The sequence below is a fragment of the Poecilia reticulata genome, chromosome 18 (genome assembly GCF_904066995.2).
Source record: "Poecilia reticulata chromosome 18, P_reticulata-male-v2, whole genome shotgun sequence".
Lineage (NCBI taxonomy): Eukaryota > Metazoa > Chordata > Actinopteri > Cyprinodontiformes > Poeciliidae > Poecilia > Poecilia reticulata.
In genome coordinates this window covers 19,179,984-19,195,311 of record NC_088847.1, presented here as the reverse complement: position 1 = coordinate 19,195,311, position 15,328 = coordinate 19,179,984, and the positions used below count along the sequence as shown (strand labels likewise).

The window sequence follows — 15,328 nt, the reverse complement described above, 5'->3', positions numbered from 1 at the left end:
TGCAGGGTCACTGCATCGCTCTGCTGTTTGAGTTGTTGCACAACATACAGTCCTCAAAGCACCCTCACTCTTTGTACTAAACAAACTGCTCAAGAGTCACCATTGTTGAGTTAGAGATTTATTTTTAGCATAAACTTATCTCAACTTAGTTAGCATTCAGTAGATCTACTGATTGGAACCTTGGTGCTCTACATACTTTTTTTTACCTTCATAAACATTTTTATGAAGGTAAAGATTATGTATTTAACTTACTTGAAAATGGTTTCAGAACAATATTATCGTTTATCGCAATAATTTCTGGGACAATTTATCGTCCAGTAAAATTTGAATCCTGACACTGAACGTTTGTTTGGTCTATACTGGTGGTTTAATTGATATTTTTCCATTCTTGTATGCATTTTACATCTTCAAATAATTTTCTATACACCGCCGACTTAAATATTGATTTTAAATTTTTTTTTTGCTGTTTTCTCAGATACTTTTGCCAGTAAGGTTGCGGCCATCCAGGACCAGTACGCTGACGCCTCCATCGGCAACGTGACTGGCTCCAACGCCGTCAACGTCTTCCTGGGTATCGGTGTGGCGTGGACCATTGCCGCCATCGCCTGGCGCTCTAAGGGCAAGCCTTTCAGGGTGGACCCAGGAAACCTGGCCTTCTCCGTCACCCTCTTCACCATCCTGGCCGTGGTGTGCGTGTTGACGCTTCTCTACCGCCGGCGACCCACGGTGGCCGGAGGCGAGCTGGGCGGGCCGCGGACTTGCAAGTTGCTAACGTCGCTGCTGTTCGTCTCTCTGTGGCTAATTTACATCCTGCTGGCTTCGATGGAGGCCTACTGCCATATACAAGTGTTTTAGAAAGAGACCTGACTGGTGCGGAGGAGGTGGGAAACCTTAAGACTTTATCTGAAAATGGATTTCATGTCATTCAATTATGTTTTTTCCCTAAATAAAATGAGTGTACACCCTCATGAGAACCAACAACTCCCCCAACAATGTTGAGACTAATTATTCTCGTCTTTTAAAGAAGCTCTTTGAACAATAAAGGCCCTCCAGTGTATCAAGGAAAACCTTGAAACAGTGTTATCATCAGAGGACTGCTGTTGTTTCACTTTAAAGCCAAACCAGCTGCAGAGAAGATAATCAGCTGAGCTTTGAAGAAAGAAGCAGAGCTGAGAGGAAGGACGAAGGTCAGCGATAAAGCTACAAAAGTCAACAACAAAACCAGAGAGAAGAGCGCGTCGTGCAGCAGCCGAATGAAAAATGACGGAGAAAAAGGTTAGAGATAAACTGAGCTGCAGGAAACCCCGACAGTCTTTCCTCTGTCATTACACCTCCATGAAAAATGAATACCCACTGAAACTATTTTTACATTTTCTCACATTACAACCTCAAACTTTAACACTTTTTATTTAGATTATATGTGATACACCCACTAAAAGTTACGTTTTATATAGAAGTTATATCACACTAGTACTCCAATCACTGATTGAGTAACTTCTGAAGGGAATTGGACTGATGTATTTATTTACAGGGTATTCGAGTAAATGGGGTAATGTGCATAGCATGCTTTTCATATTTTAGTGTGCAACAGATTTGAAATCCATGTATTCTTTAGTTCATCTTTTCTATTATTTTGTAAGATCCCACTGAAGTTTACAGTTGTAGTGCGACAAAATGTAAAAAAGTTCAGGAGGTATGAATACGTTTGAAAGGCTCTGTGCTACAGAGGAACAGTGGATCATCGCCCTTGACTTCTAACTTTCATCGCCTTTTTCCTCTCAATACACTCAAAATGACGGGGCCCTCAGGAGATCCTGCACTAAAACCTGCCGGCGAGATGATAAATTAACCCTCTTCTTCCTCTTATTTAAGGATACACTGTGCAAAAATTGTCTCATTGTACAAACCTTCCTGTCCTGATCGTCCCCCTGCCTGCCTCATGTTCCCCATCCTCGCCCTACGTGTCCAAAAAGAAAACTCGACGTTGTGACAAGTCGCCACCATAAAACCCTTTTTAAACTCTTCCCATGTCCCCTTTTCCTCCTCCCAAAACACATTTTCTACTCTTTTCAATGGCGTCACGTGTTGATGTTGTTATCGTGGAATTGTAAAAACAACAACAACAAATATACAAAAACAGAGCGACAGAAGAAAGATGTCAAGAAACGCAGAGTGGAATAAAAGCCAAGCTGATGAGGATGTACAAAAGTACTGAGCGCTACACATTGTTACGTAAAATGTTTACACTTTGAAAAACAACTAATCGAACTATAGCCAATAGGGGACTTCCGTACACCAGAAGGACCAATCAAAATGAAGGATCGTACTGACTGTGATCGTGACGACAACTGTGAAGGAAACGGTGTAGAAAAATCCAAACTATGACCATAACCAGTGTTTCTATTTGTACATGATATTATCAGAAACCTGTATCGATGTGTGTGGGACATGACTGGTATTTTATTTATGTGAAGCCTCCATCTTTGTGGGAACAAGATTGAGAGAGTTAAAGGGAAAAATACAAGGCAGCTGAAGAATCACGCGTCTGTTCTGCATCACGGGGCGTTTCTTTGTACCAAACTATAACAAATTGTCACAAATCACCAACACAACCTTTTTAAACTGTGCAGATTTACTTTTTAAACTCCCCAATGTGCCGGCAGCTGTGGTGAGTACAACACTACAATTAAATGTGCTACGTGATCTGCTGTGTTTTTATGGGTGAATCTGTTTGTTTTGCTTTTGTGAAATTGTTTTAAGCCACATTTCATGTCAAATTAACTGTTCCGACATCCACGTCTGTCTGGAAAAGAAGTGTTGAAGCGCAGTTTTTAGATCGTCTCTTGCCCAGAAGCGTGTCTGGAACCGGACAGATGGGACGGCATATGGTTGGTCGACGCGGATTATTAATAAATTCATTCCCTTTGTCAAACCACGTTACAGAAAGAAAAAAACCCACAGAAACCAAGCTACTTTCCTCTAACTGAGGACCATGCTGCCTGCAGACTTCAAGGAAATAAACGTTGAACCCAACTAAAACAGGTTTGCAACGCTGATGAGAACCAGCAAAACTTTTGAAAAGACCAGCAAGTACAATGTTCAGCAAGCATAACTGCATGTATAACAACCCATTTTCTATAATTTAAGATTTTTTTGGCAGCAATGAAGGCAGAAACACATCAAATTATTCCTAAGTTAAAGGTCGGAATAGAGTAAGAGGAACTGCGTCACTTCAAGCAAAGGCTACGCATATAGTGGTTGTAAGAGAAGTTAGGCATCAGCAGTGAAAAATTCTCTGCCTCATTTGGCTCAGACACGGAGGAAAATGATGCTGCTACAGTTAATTGTCTGTAAAACAAATCATTTTCTTACCAGATAAGATATATACCTCCTACAATCTGTGAAATACCCCATAAAATCTAACATTTGTTTTGTTGGACGGTCTTTATCATCTTCTTTCAGAAACTATATTTTGAGTTGATCAGGAAAACAAAAAAATATAGTTTTTGTCTCAGAAACAGCTGGTACAATTTTAGTTGTCAGAAATGTTATTGCTTTCTAGAAACATCGATGGTATCCTTCACTTCCAGTACATCCCAGTTCAATCCAAGGTCGACTGGGGAGAATATTTTTAGCAGAGTGAAAGAACTGAGTGACAAAAGAAAAAAGACAAGATGTCCAAGTTTGATCAGTGTAAAGATTTTGCCCTCAGCAGTTACATTCAGGGCTTCTAGCCGACATCAGGGTGTCTGTCCAATGTGTGCCGTAGGGACCTTTTGCTGTCCCAGGATTAAATTTGTGAACTGAAGATAAAGAAATAAAATGTTCCCCTTCTTAATTTCTAATTAAGTAAAAGTTATTTCTGACGTATTAAAACTATTCTACAATGGAAAACATTTGTTAAAAGTATTCTCTTTTAATAACAACCACTCTCTTTAATTTGATCATTGACAAGAACACATCTGTCCAATAACGTTTATATACATTTTTTAGATTTTAGGGTTTAGAAATGGGTATTTTTAGCCACTTTTGACACCACTGGCCTCCACAGTCTAATTTCTGTTCATTTCTTTAGCATGTCTTTAGTTCGCCATATGCAAGTAAAGAGGCTTCTAGGGACCCCCACACCACCAGGGGGCCCCCAAGAGCACAACGCTAGCATGATAATGTATGTACATTGAAAATAACATTGAATTATACAAACTAAATGCTATTACACATGGCAAACAATTTTTATATTATTTTTACAGTTGTTACACAAATAATAGATTAATATCTTCCTGCTGTTGCCATGATTGGGGAAATATAAGATAAGAAACTTGTTTAGTGTGTTATTTTCAAAGAGTTAAAATGATGTGGCACACTTAAATACCACTCTGCATTTCAAAATCTAACTATTTCGTTTTAGTTTGTTACTCCTGTAAGGTTCAAATTAATAGCCATAACACCGGCACGACGTAAGCTAGTTACAAATGATGTTAATGCTAGTAGGTATGTTACACAAAATAGCTGAGGAAGAATATAATCATGTGGTGTTGACCAGCTTCAAATAAAAACCTGTTTAGGGCCCCAGAAAGGCTTTGGCCGGCCCGGTCTTCAGTCTTGTTTGTAGCACTGCTCGTTAGCTTGCTTGTGTTTTTAAAACATGACTTGCTGATTGGCTGCTAGGCCATCAGTCTGGCCAGACTCTTTTTCTCAATGACTTAAGCTTCTGTAACCGGTTAAAGAAAGAGCAGGCAGCAGGATAATAATGCTGCTGACGCCACGGGGTAAACAAGCAGGCTGAATTAGAGAGCCTGGCTGTTTAAAGGTTGGTAATCTTCGCTGGAGGACAGCTGCATGTTGGAAAGTGAAGAAATGTAACAATATTTTTGTCCTTCTGCCTGTTGCTTAGCTACCAGCTAAACTGAGTCTGTGGGACTCTAGCTCTGTGTCGTCGTTCTCTTTCATTATCCGTGTTTTCTGTTCCTCTATCGAACATTACCGTGTCATTTCTCATTCAGTTATTCTCTCTGTGAAGCATACGTGTGTTAGGGGGGTTTTGTCTGTGTGAGCTGGTGTTGTAATCTCCTTACCAGGACTTGCCCTGTGTCTTTGGCAAACATCCCAAACACGAGATTAATGAATACGAATAACAGCCGGACCCACAGGGGGGATAAAAACAAAAAAAGGTTATAAATTGGATTATCTGTGTATGTGTGTGTGTGGGGGGAGGGGGGGGGGGGTACCTGCCAAGTAATATTAGATTTGTAATAAATCTGGCTGTCATTCAAAACTGAGAATAGATCTTGGCAGGAGGGTTGAAAGTGTCGCCTTTTATTTTACGCTGAGGTCGCCGTCTGTTCGTTCCCCGACCGGCTGACGGTCGCCGCCGTCGTGTTTACGTACGTTCATAAGACACCGTCACAGGTAGACCACATGCAGACAGCTAAAACATCAAATTGCCAGAGAAAACGCAGAAATGTGTTTTTAAAAACTGAAACAATCAGAGAAACGGTTCACAAAATTGAAGAAATGTTTCATTAATATGGTTCAAAGTTTTCTGGCACTTTAATGAGATGCCAGAAAAAGTGCCGGTTTAACAGGAGTGCTCAACTATAAAGAGTATTGAGGAAAGCAATGGGAGCCCCTCCATGCCCACAGGTTGCTGCACACTGCCAGTCAGCCGGCTTAAAGAAGGCTACGACACTCTCTTTGCTTTGAAAACAGAAAATTCTGCAGTTTGGAAGTATCTTGTATAGCAAAAAACAAATCAGTCGTTTTCTGGAAACTGAAGGAGCTTTAACCACCACTCTTGTTAAATTAGCAACATTTAAATTAACGCCATTTTTAAAACTATCAGTTAAACAGCCAATGGGAGACTGTGGTTCACTGGACTCAAAGTGTTAGAAATGTCCCTGGTAAACCTGGTTGATGACTCAAATTATTTCATTTCACATCTGCTCATGAACTGCTTTGGTTCTTGACATCTTTTCACCTACTTCATATTATGAGGTTTTGAAATATTTGAGACATTTCAGACCTGGGTTTGGCCAGTATAAATCATAGTGAATTTATGATTTAACAAGGACTGAAATTACTTTTGAACATAAGACTGGCTGTATTATATTCTGGGGGATGTTTTACATTTACTCCAGTTATCTCTGTCTCATTCAGATGTTGTTCAAAAAACAAATACCAATTGTAGTAAAGTTTTTTTTTTTCTATTTTTGGCCAAGACGACCAGCAAAAAGAACAAAAATGACAGACAATAGATATAAATAAATATAGTTATACATTTGACTTTTATTTTTGTGTAAATACTGAACCATTGTATTTTTACAAACTATTATACCATGACAATTTTATATCAGCCTACATCTAACTAGTTGGGTTTGCACTACTGTTCCAGGTGGCCACAACTTTTTAAATCTATAACTTTTGTTCTGAAAATGACTTGTCTTACCTAAGTTATAGCTTGTGTCATTTCGAATAAAAGTAGAGTATCGATTACCTTTTTTATCATTTGCAATGCACTCTAGAAACAGTGATGGCACCACTTCGTCTGTCTGATAACACTTAGGCTGAACCCTTTGCCTTTTAACGTGGCTCAGTTCTACAAAACAGTGAATATTAGAAGGAAATGTTATTCATTTACAATAAGTTTAAGCCAAGATTGTTTGTAGAAAGAAATGATGGCTCCCTACTTGTCCAGTGTATATATTTTGTAATACTTTGTTTATTTTCTAGAAGGAAGAAAGGAAGTTATCCAAATCATCTTTAAGTATTCCTTGGCGGTTTCTATGCGTAAAGCGGCCATGTTGGATTTGGAAACCAGAATGGTTGACTTCTGGGGGCAATATAGTCAATTTCTAACTGGGAAATCTATATTCTGGCTTCACACTTTATTTGCAGTTCACCATGTATCTGAAGGCCTAATGAGCTCTGTGTTTGTGTGTCATGAGAGGAATGTGTTAAATCAGGTTGGAGGCGAGAGGATTGTACTGCAGAATGTTCATATGGAAAAACCCGGATGGTTAATGAAGGAAGCTGCTGTTACGATTACATTGCCTTTTTCCAGAGTTGGCATATTTCCATAAAAAATTATTTCCAGAATATTAAGAATCCAGAAGTGACCAAGCAAAGCAACATTACATTCTTAATTATACACAAAGATATAACTTTGTTTTTAAATTGGGAAATTTACCTCACCATTTTTTTTAGATTTTTTTTTTTTTGCCATCTGTTTAAATACTTATTACTCTGAATTCTGTTATTATATTGGTTGTTTACCATAACAATACCCAAAAGTACCACCTCTTGATGACGAACATCGGTGTGATTTATGTTTAAAAGATGAATTTTACAGGGATCTTGGTTTGATATCTATTTATTCTTTGTTGTATTAGGCACCTTTTCTATATTTATTTTTTTTAATCACCATTAGTTTTCCTTTGTCATATTTCTTGATCATTAAAATTCTATTTAAGGCAACTCAAGTGAATTCATATTTGAATATTTTATATCTAAAAGTTGTACAAGTGATGCTGAACAAATTCAAAGAATTACTGTAATTTTTGTGGTTTGAGATTTCCATCTTTAAAAAAGCATCAACATTTTTATATTTTATTGGATTATTTTCTCCTTTAGCCACTCCTCCTTTCCAAGTATTTATATCTTTGTCACTTTATACTCATGCAGACATGTTTGTCACAAAGTGCTTTATCAGTTTTTGGTATTTCAAGTTTTCTTTTTCTTGTTCATTTTAGGATCCTATTGTTTTGTTACATTTATTTTTGTTTTGTGTCGTTTCTGATCATTTTGTAAGAGAAAAGCCTCTCAGAGAGAAAAACACCAACTTAGCTTAGTAAAATAATATAATAAATGTGCTTTTATCCTTTTGTTTTGGGTGTGTGGGTTCATTCATATTTCTCCCTCCCTGGGTGTGTCGATGCATGAATCACGCTCATTCTGACTACAGTGTTGATGTTGGAGATGTTGTAGTAAAGAGTAAAGTATTTTTAAATGCTGAAAATGGCAAGATATGAACAATGATATAGATGTTTACAAAGACCAAACTTTTCTTTTTTTTCTTAAAAGTGAAATAAAATATGACTGGCAAATGTTAAAAGCATGTCTGGGTCTTTTCCTTTGGTGGAAATAGGATCTGGAATAATTCAACTTTCAGTCAACTTATGCCACAGTTTTATCCCAACATAACTGTATTTTATATCAACATTAACCAGTTGACATTTTGATAAATTATACAAATAAGTACTTACAAAAATGCTTAGATGTAATATTTAATGAAAAAATATTTACCGGAGATGTTGCATACATAGCCGGATTAGTAATCCTAGGGGCCCCGGGCCCTGTAGCTGACAGGCCCATGTCACGACCATAACACCCACTCAAAAGGAAGTTAAAAAGAGTTTACACTCCTTACATTTTTCTGTAAATTGTGCTGTCCAAATAAATTTGTTTTGGCTAAAGTTATTGACACCCAACAAACAAACAGGGGTTTCCAGACAGACTTAACACACACAAGTTTGTATTTCTACCCAAATTAGGACTTTGTATTGACTTCCATTCATTTTAGTAACTGCATTCATGCCTCACAAGAGGGTCCGCCATATTAGAACCGGGCTTCGGTCCCTGGAAGGCTCATCGCTCTTCAAAAGATTAGTAAATGGGATAGAAATGGGCCTAAGTTCAACAGGTAAAAAAATTCAAATACAACAATTAAGGCTCACCTTAATTGTTTGAAGCTAATGCTAGCTTCCAAACAAGCTAGCATGTCAAATCACACACCTGGTGGTCAAAAGCTGATGACTGCTAATTTCCATTATATGTACTGCCATCTCACTCACAAATCGCCTAATGCAATTAATTAAATCATCCCAAACCTCACGATTATGACAATAGAAATCATCCAATTTGCTGAAATAAGATAACCGGAACACAAAAACCCAATTACTGATCTCAAACTAACTCTAAGCATCCCACCATAATGATTCAATATTCAAAGCAGCATATCAAATAAACAAAATCATCTGGTCGCACAATCACAACAGCTAATATTAATTTACACAAAGCACAATAGCTCTTACCTTTACAAGTTATTTTTTCTTGTCTGTTTTCTTGCAAAGTTGTAAAATCAACTCCTTAAAGTCCAACTTGACCTTATGGCCATCAAGGAGCCTGCAGAAAGCCTCTTCTGTCATTCTGAGTTCGTTTTTTTTTTTTTTTATAAAATTCAGTTGTGGAGAAAGTCCTCTTTTCCTCACAGTTTCTGAAAAACCAAAACCCCTTGGGTATAATTTCCTCCCATTAGCTTTCTGTGGTGGGTCTCCATGAGGCCTTGCCGCTGTCGTTCTGTTTGCTAACCGTTGTACGCTGTCAGAACACCGGCGTCATCGCTAGCTTCGCTACAGTTAGCCACCGTTAGCTCAGGCCGAACATAGCTGGTAGAGAGCGATGTTTACAAGCTAACGTTAGCCAGCAGCTCGATTTTATTGCAGCTCTGCAGGACTTTCTGTTGCTACCGCTGTTCATTTTTTGCCAACATTACCTCGATCAATTTTCCCACAGTTCCACCTAACTGAACATGGATAAGGTCCAATCCATTACAGCTTGTTTTTAGAATAATCTGATCTTGGGCCAGTAGCTTGGAAACCATGTCCACCCACAGTTATTATTGGCCAAACTACTTAATGTCAAATCAACAAACTGACATGTAAACTAAAACAATCATGAGGGTTTTTTTTACTATATGTTGATTGGACAATTATGAAACTTGAAAGTAAACTCCATGTGTTTACTCCACATGGCAATATTATTTATTGCCATAAATAATATAAATATATTATTTATGGCAATAAATAATATATTTATTAATATATTTATTGCCATAAATATATTATTTGCCATAATATATTTATGGCAAATATATTCTGCCATAAAAAGGGCTATCAAATCTCTGTCTGTGTTTAGCAAATAGAAAAATAATTTTAGTAAGAGACCCAAAGCAGGAAAAGCTTTATATTTAAATTAAGCATTGAGGAAATAAAATAATTGTCTCTTTGTTAATTTTATGTAAATATCTGGTGGTAAGAAGAATTAGCAAGTCTGAGATTAGATCAGTCTCCAATTTCTGGTCTGCGACCTGACAAAAAGTTAAACATCAGCAATAATTATCAGCTAAGCAGAGTACAGATATATTACAGAGTTTCATATTCCACCTGAGAAACATTAGAATATTTGTGCCGCATGAAGCAGGGAAAGGTTGCTGAAAGTTTGTAAACTCATGCATGCAAACACTGAAAGACACCTGGGACCAAACCGGTGAAATAGCCGTGCTGCACTGCTGACCAATAAACACCTCAACCGTGATTTACGGATCTGCTCTCAGGCACTTTGGGACAGATTTTCTCAACATAAAACGAAGCAGAAGTTGGCTTCTGAAAATGGGAAATGGCTAAAATTCCATCTACGGTAATCTTTCACTATTCTTGAATATCCTTATTCTATTCTTTGCATTACTTGAGGCCTGAAAGGACTGCATCTTTTTCATTATTTTGCCCTTTTCTGATTTTCTACAAATAAAAACTAAATTTTTGCTTGGAATTTTGGAGACACATTGTCAGTAGTTCATAGAATAAAAGAACAATGTTCATTTTACTCAAACATATACCTAAAAAAAAGTATATGCTAGCTAAAATGGGAAACGTTAACAATAACATTTAAAAACAAACACAAAACATAGCAAAATTACTCATAAAACTCTGTACACTATCAAATTTGTCCAAAATTTATTTCAAAATATAATACCTGTAAAGAAAACACAGCTGATTCTAATACATATCAGTTACCGATGGCAACAGAAAAAAAGGGGAGGAGCTGACAGTTACTGGTTGCTATGGTAACCACCAACTGCCAAGAGCAACGTAACGGAACTTAAAACACCAATAAATGTCTGACGTAAACTAAATAAATTCAAAGAGTAAATAAACACATTTTGACAAACTTATAATATTGCTAAAATAAAACCCTTTTACATATGCATGTAATCATATTTGAGTTAAAAAATAAAAGTTTATTTGATTATTTAAACTCGTATTCTGGCCCTATTATATCGAGTTTGTTGGCAGTTACTTGTAAAATTAAAAACAAATAAAGAAACCAACTGCCAAATTATTTAAGGGGCATCTGAATATTTCAGAGGGGCTACAGCCCCCCTAAAATAGACCCAGTGACGCCACACAAGGTTGTGTTTTCAATTCACTTACTAAAACTGATCCAATTAGGGCAGATAGCAGGCAAAGTTTCCAGGTGTTTAAGCTCCTGCGTCTCCCCCCCTGTCCCCGTTCTTCTCCGTCAGCTCCCCAACAGCAGAGTGGCAGCTGTTATCCTCACAGCGATCCGGCGGTGACCACCGCGCTGAGACAAGTCTGCTGCTGCATCCTCTGCTGGAGGAGAACGGGACGCAGCGTAAACACCCCAGACCTGAGGGAAACATGAAGGAAGGCAGGAGCAGGCTGGAATGAAACTGCTAAGAATGGATTTAAAGTGTATGAGAAGAAAGAAACGTCGAACAGAACGAGTGATGGAGTTGGTGCTGGAGCAAATTCATCCAGTGGGATGAGGCAGACAGAAAGCGACTCGCTACGCTGATAGCCTCGTCTCTCAGGGGCCCCGAGTTTCTGCCTTCATGCCTAAACGCTTTTGACACTTCTTAGTCGGTTAATTGGCTTTGTAGTTGTACAAACAGTTTCGTATTAGTATTCACCCAAACAAGCTGGCTGCTTATTGCGGAGGGAGACAGGAAACAAAGGAGGCTTTTATCACTCAACATGAAATGAAACGTAAAGGCTGTGATTTTATCTGTCATCTCTGTCTGACAGGAAGCTTTAGCAAAGGCAGAGCGATGTCGGCTGAAAGCAAACAAGCCAATAATGGCAAAGGAGAACAAGACTTTCAAAATTGTTAGATATTTCATTTTTCGTGTCAAGTTTACCCGCCGTCTCCGTAAATGTCTTTAATTTATGGCTTTTTCATGCATCTATGTGTTAAATGGAACATGTGCAGAATTCAGGTTCTGCAGTTTTTTATACTTCCATTTGGGTTTCTACTGCTTTTAGAAACACTTAAAAAAAACAAAAAAAAAAACACCCCGCTGTTATTTGGCAGTACGTTCATGTTTTATGGTGTCTGGAAAACAAGCCATTTCAAAAACCTCCAGACTGTAGAGTCACAAATCAGCAGGCACTGCGCCGTTACCTAGCAACCCCAGCAAACCCCAGCTCGTTACCTAGCAACCCAAAAGTTCCAACACATTTTGTCAGATGGTTTTACTGCTGTATGTGCTGTACAATGGCTGCTGGAAAAGGCAAGTGTTTTGATGTTGACTTACCATTCAGAAACCAAAAGTAATGTGGTCTAAATGTATTTAACAAGCTGAAATGAGGTTTGTTAGCTGGTGAAATAAACTGAAAGGACAATTAAGGGTTTGATGCGCAGAAAGAAAAGCTGAAATAATTTAAAGGAAATCTTTAATGATAACTTAAAATAACCAATATTTCCAAATAGGTCCACAAAAAGGATTTCAATTTTAATATAAAATGAAAAAGATTAAAATATCTTTAATGACAAGTCAATTTAAACAAAGTTTTAGAAAAGTTGTATGTAACTTTTTTTGAAAATGAGAGGACAAGGTTTCAAAATAAACAAATTATATTTGATCAAAAAGGCATAAAAATGCATCTGTGCAGTAAAAGTCTGAGGAATAGTCGTATAATATAAGAGAAGGTAATGTGAGTTCATCTTAAAAACCATCTGAAACGGCTGTTTGTTTTCACAAATGCAAAAAAAAAAAATCTGGATCTAATTAAATATTCCAAAAACTGATGTAAAAGTTTTAATGAAGATGACAGCGTCACAGAACGCCTAAACACTATTAGTTTATTTACTGTAATGCTATCAAAGTTATTTTGCTTTTTGGGAGCTTCATCAGTATTTATGTAACTGAGCGTTAGAGAGCGACTAGAAGTTTCTACAACGCAGTTTAAATTAAATACATTCAACAAAATGAGAAACACTTCCTGTTCTTGCAGAGTTTTAATGTTGACAGTAACTATATCTTCTTTAAAACTCTTCCACTTTCCTTGTTCATCATGTCCCTTTGCCATTTAAAATTAACAACAGCTTTAAGCAAACTGAATTCAGTTTTACACAATTTGTGCTTCACAAACTGCGCTGGTCTTTCATAATTTGATGCATTTTGCTCCATCAGGCATAAAGTCAGATTTTCCCCTGGATGCATAAATAAATACATATATTGTGTAAATAGGCTAAAAGAGCAACTGAAGAGGCGCTGTTTAATTAAAATTGATAGTATGCTTTTTACTTGTGTTTATTAGAAATAATGGGAGGAAAGTGACAGGAAAATATGCATTTCTAAGCCCTTTTCAACTACCACAAACAAAGAAAAACTGAAAACAGCAAATGGTTTGCATAAAGTTACAAGTTTATTACTAAATGTTCATTCATATACTTTACATTAATTAGAAAGGAACAATAAAATATTACATCCGGATCGACGTATAGTATTCCCTTTATATCCGACAGTCATTTACACTACAGAAAAACTGAACCCACATCTCGTCTCATGTATTTTGCATGACATGAAGCGAACACACTCTACTGCTGCTCTTAATTAATTTAACCAGTGCAGGAGTAAAATATGGGCTCATTACTGGGTGAAACTGGAGGCGAAGAAATGTGACAGAGAGGCAGAGACAGGAAGAACAGAGGGGGAAAGATGTCAGCCAGAGGCCTGAGGGTCGGCCCGAGGGAGACCCGCCACCAAATGTCTAATAAGAGGAAAGACTTCTGCTTGGTGCCGTAATATCTGCTGCAGCAATCCTGTAAGTACGATGTTCTAATCTAAATGGTAGTTTACAACGTAAATAAGACAGAGAGGAAGTTAAAGTTTGTGGCTTAAAAACGATCCAGCTGGTTTATAGTGATGGAAAAAGAAAACAAACAGCAGCAGAACATGGACTGGGCCACACGGGCCACACTGCAGACCAAACAGAGCAAAAACAGCAACTATGGCCACAAGGGGGAACGGTTCTGTTTATTTTACAGCCTGATTCTGGATATCAACAAATGACCGCATTATAAATTAGAAAATTACTTCTGAACAAAATCTGATACACATAACAGCTAATGGTACCATACTCATTGCAATACAAACATTAAATAAGCTTTAAAAAATTGACCTTCTTTAAGTATTGACTGTACCTTGGCATTTTTGGCAGTTTTTTTTTTATCTTGTCCATATCATCCTGACTGACACCAGCTTATAGAGACAGATTTAATTTGAATTAGGCCACTGACAGTTATCTGTTAATTAGTGCTGGTGCTAATTAGCACTAGCCTGTTTGTAGTTAACACAGGATGTGGAAACGTCACAAAGGTCTTAATAGTTAGTTGATTTGTAGCCCACTATGTGCTCTTACGATTAATGCTGGTTGTAGTGATAACATAAATTAGTCCTGGACAATTGCTAATCGGTAGCAGCACCACAGAGTTTCACTTAAGGCTAGATTGTAGTGAAATTGCTAATTAGCACTAAATTGGTAACAGCTCAAGCAGTACAAGCTTGTATGAATGAATAGGCCTGATATTTAGCATCACTGCTAATAAGAGCTAATGTGTTGCTTACTACTAAAGTGTAATTTGACTAATATCCTGTTTCTAACTAGATTTGGCAATATAATGAGGCAATATAATACCCATAATGAGGACCAGATTGTTGTCCTTGTGCTTGTTAACAGTAGCCTGTTGCTAATAGCTCTACCAGAAAAAGTAGTTTAGGACTTCAGCCACTTATGGCTGTAATGTAGCAACTTTTAGTGCTACATAAAAGTGTGATTCACAGTATGGCACATTTTAAATAAATCAAAATTAATTTAAAACCAACGAACAAGCAAATCTTTCAGAAGAAAATAGCACCAGTTACACGCTGAAGCCTGAAGTGACCCAATTCCGATTTCTCAAATCAGATTTTTTTTTTTTTTTTGCCGTGGTTGTTTACACTTGTAATTATATGACTTGTATGTGATTTCCAGTGAACTGCAAACGACCTGAAAGTGTCCCGCATGCGCAGTAATGTCCCACGTAGAGAGCCAACTGCCTTAAAGAAGAAGCGCTCAGTGTTTGCGGAAGTGAACATGGATGCTAATTGTTGAGTGTAGCTTACACTTTTGAAGTTGTTGTCCGACCGGAACCAGCACATTTAACAACTTAATCCTCGTTATTGTCCGTCATGACTGTTGTTTTTCTT

The 15,328-nt window shown here is 37.5% G+C and overlaps 1 protein-coding gene and 1 long non-coding RNA gene across 4 annotated transcripts in view; one reads left to right on the top strand and one right to left on the bottom strand.

Moving 5' to 3' along the window:
- The window catches only part of LOC103480746 (sodium/calcium exchanger 1-like), a 111,461-nt gene extending 103,351 nt beyond the window's left edge, over positions 1-8,110 (top strand). For both annotated transcript variants that reach the window (XM_008435908.3, XM_008435909.3), the window contains one exon: positions 476-8,110. In XM_008435908.3, the coding sequence (XP_008434130.1) occupies positions 476-855 (380 nt within the window). In that variant the 3' untranslated portion in view covers positions 856-8,110. The remainder of the gene's footprint in view (positions 1-475) is intronic.
- The window catches only part of LOC145548537 (uncharacterized), a 96,473-nt gene extending 86,712 nt beyond the window's left edge, over positions 1-9,761 (bottom strand). For both annotated transcript variants that reach the window (XR_014084549.1, XR_014084548.1), the window contains exon 1: positions 9,090-9,761. This is a non-coding gene — a long non-coding RNA (uncharacterized LOC145548537). The remainder of the gene's footprint in view (positions 1-9,089) is intronic.
- Positions 9,762-15,328: the final 5,567 nt, after the last annotated feature.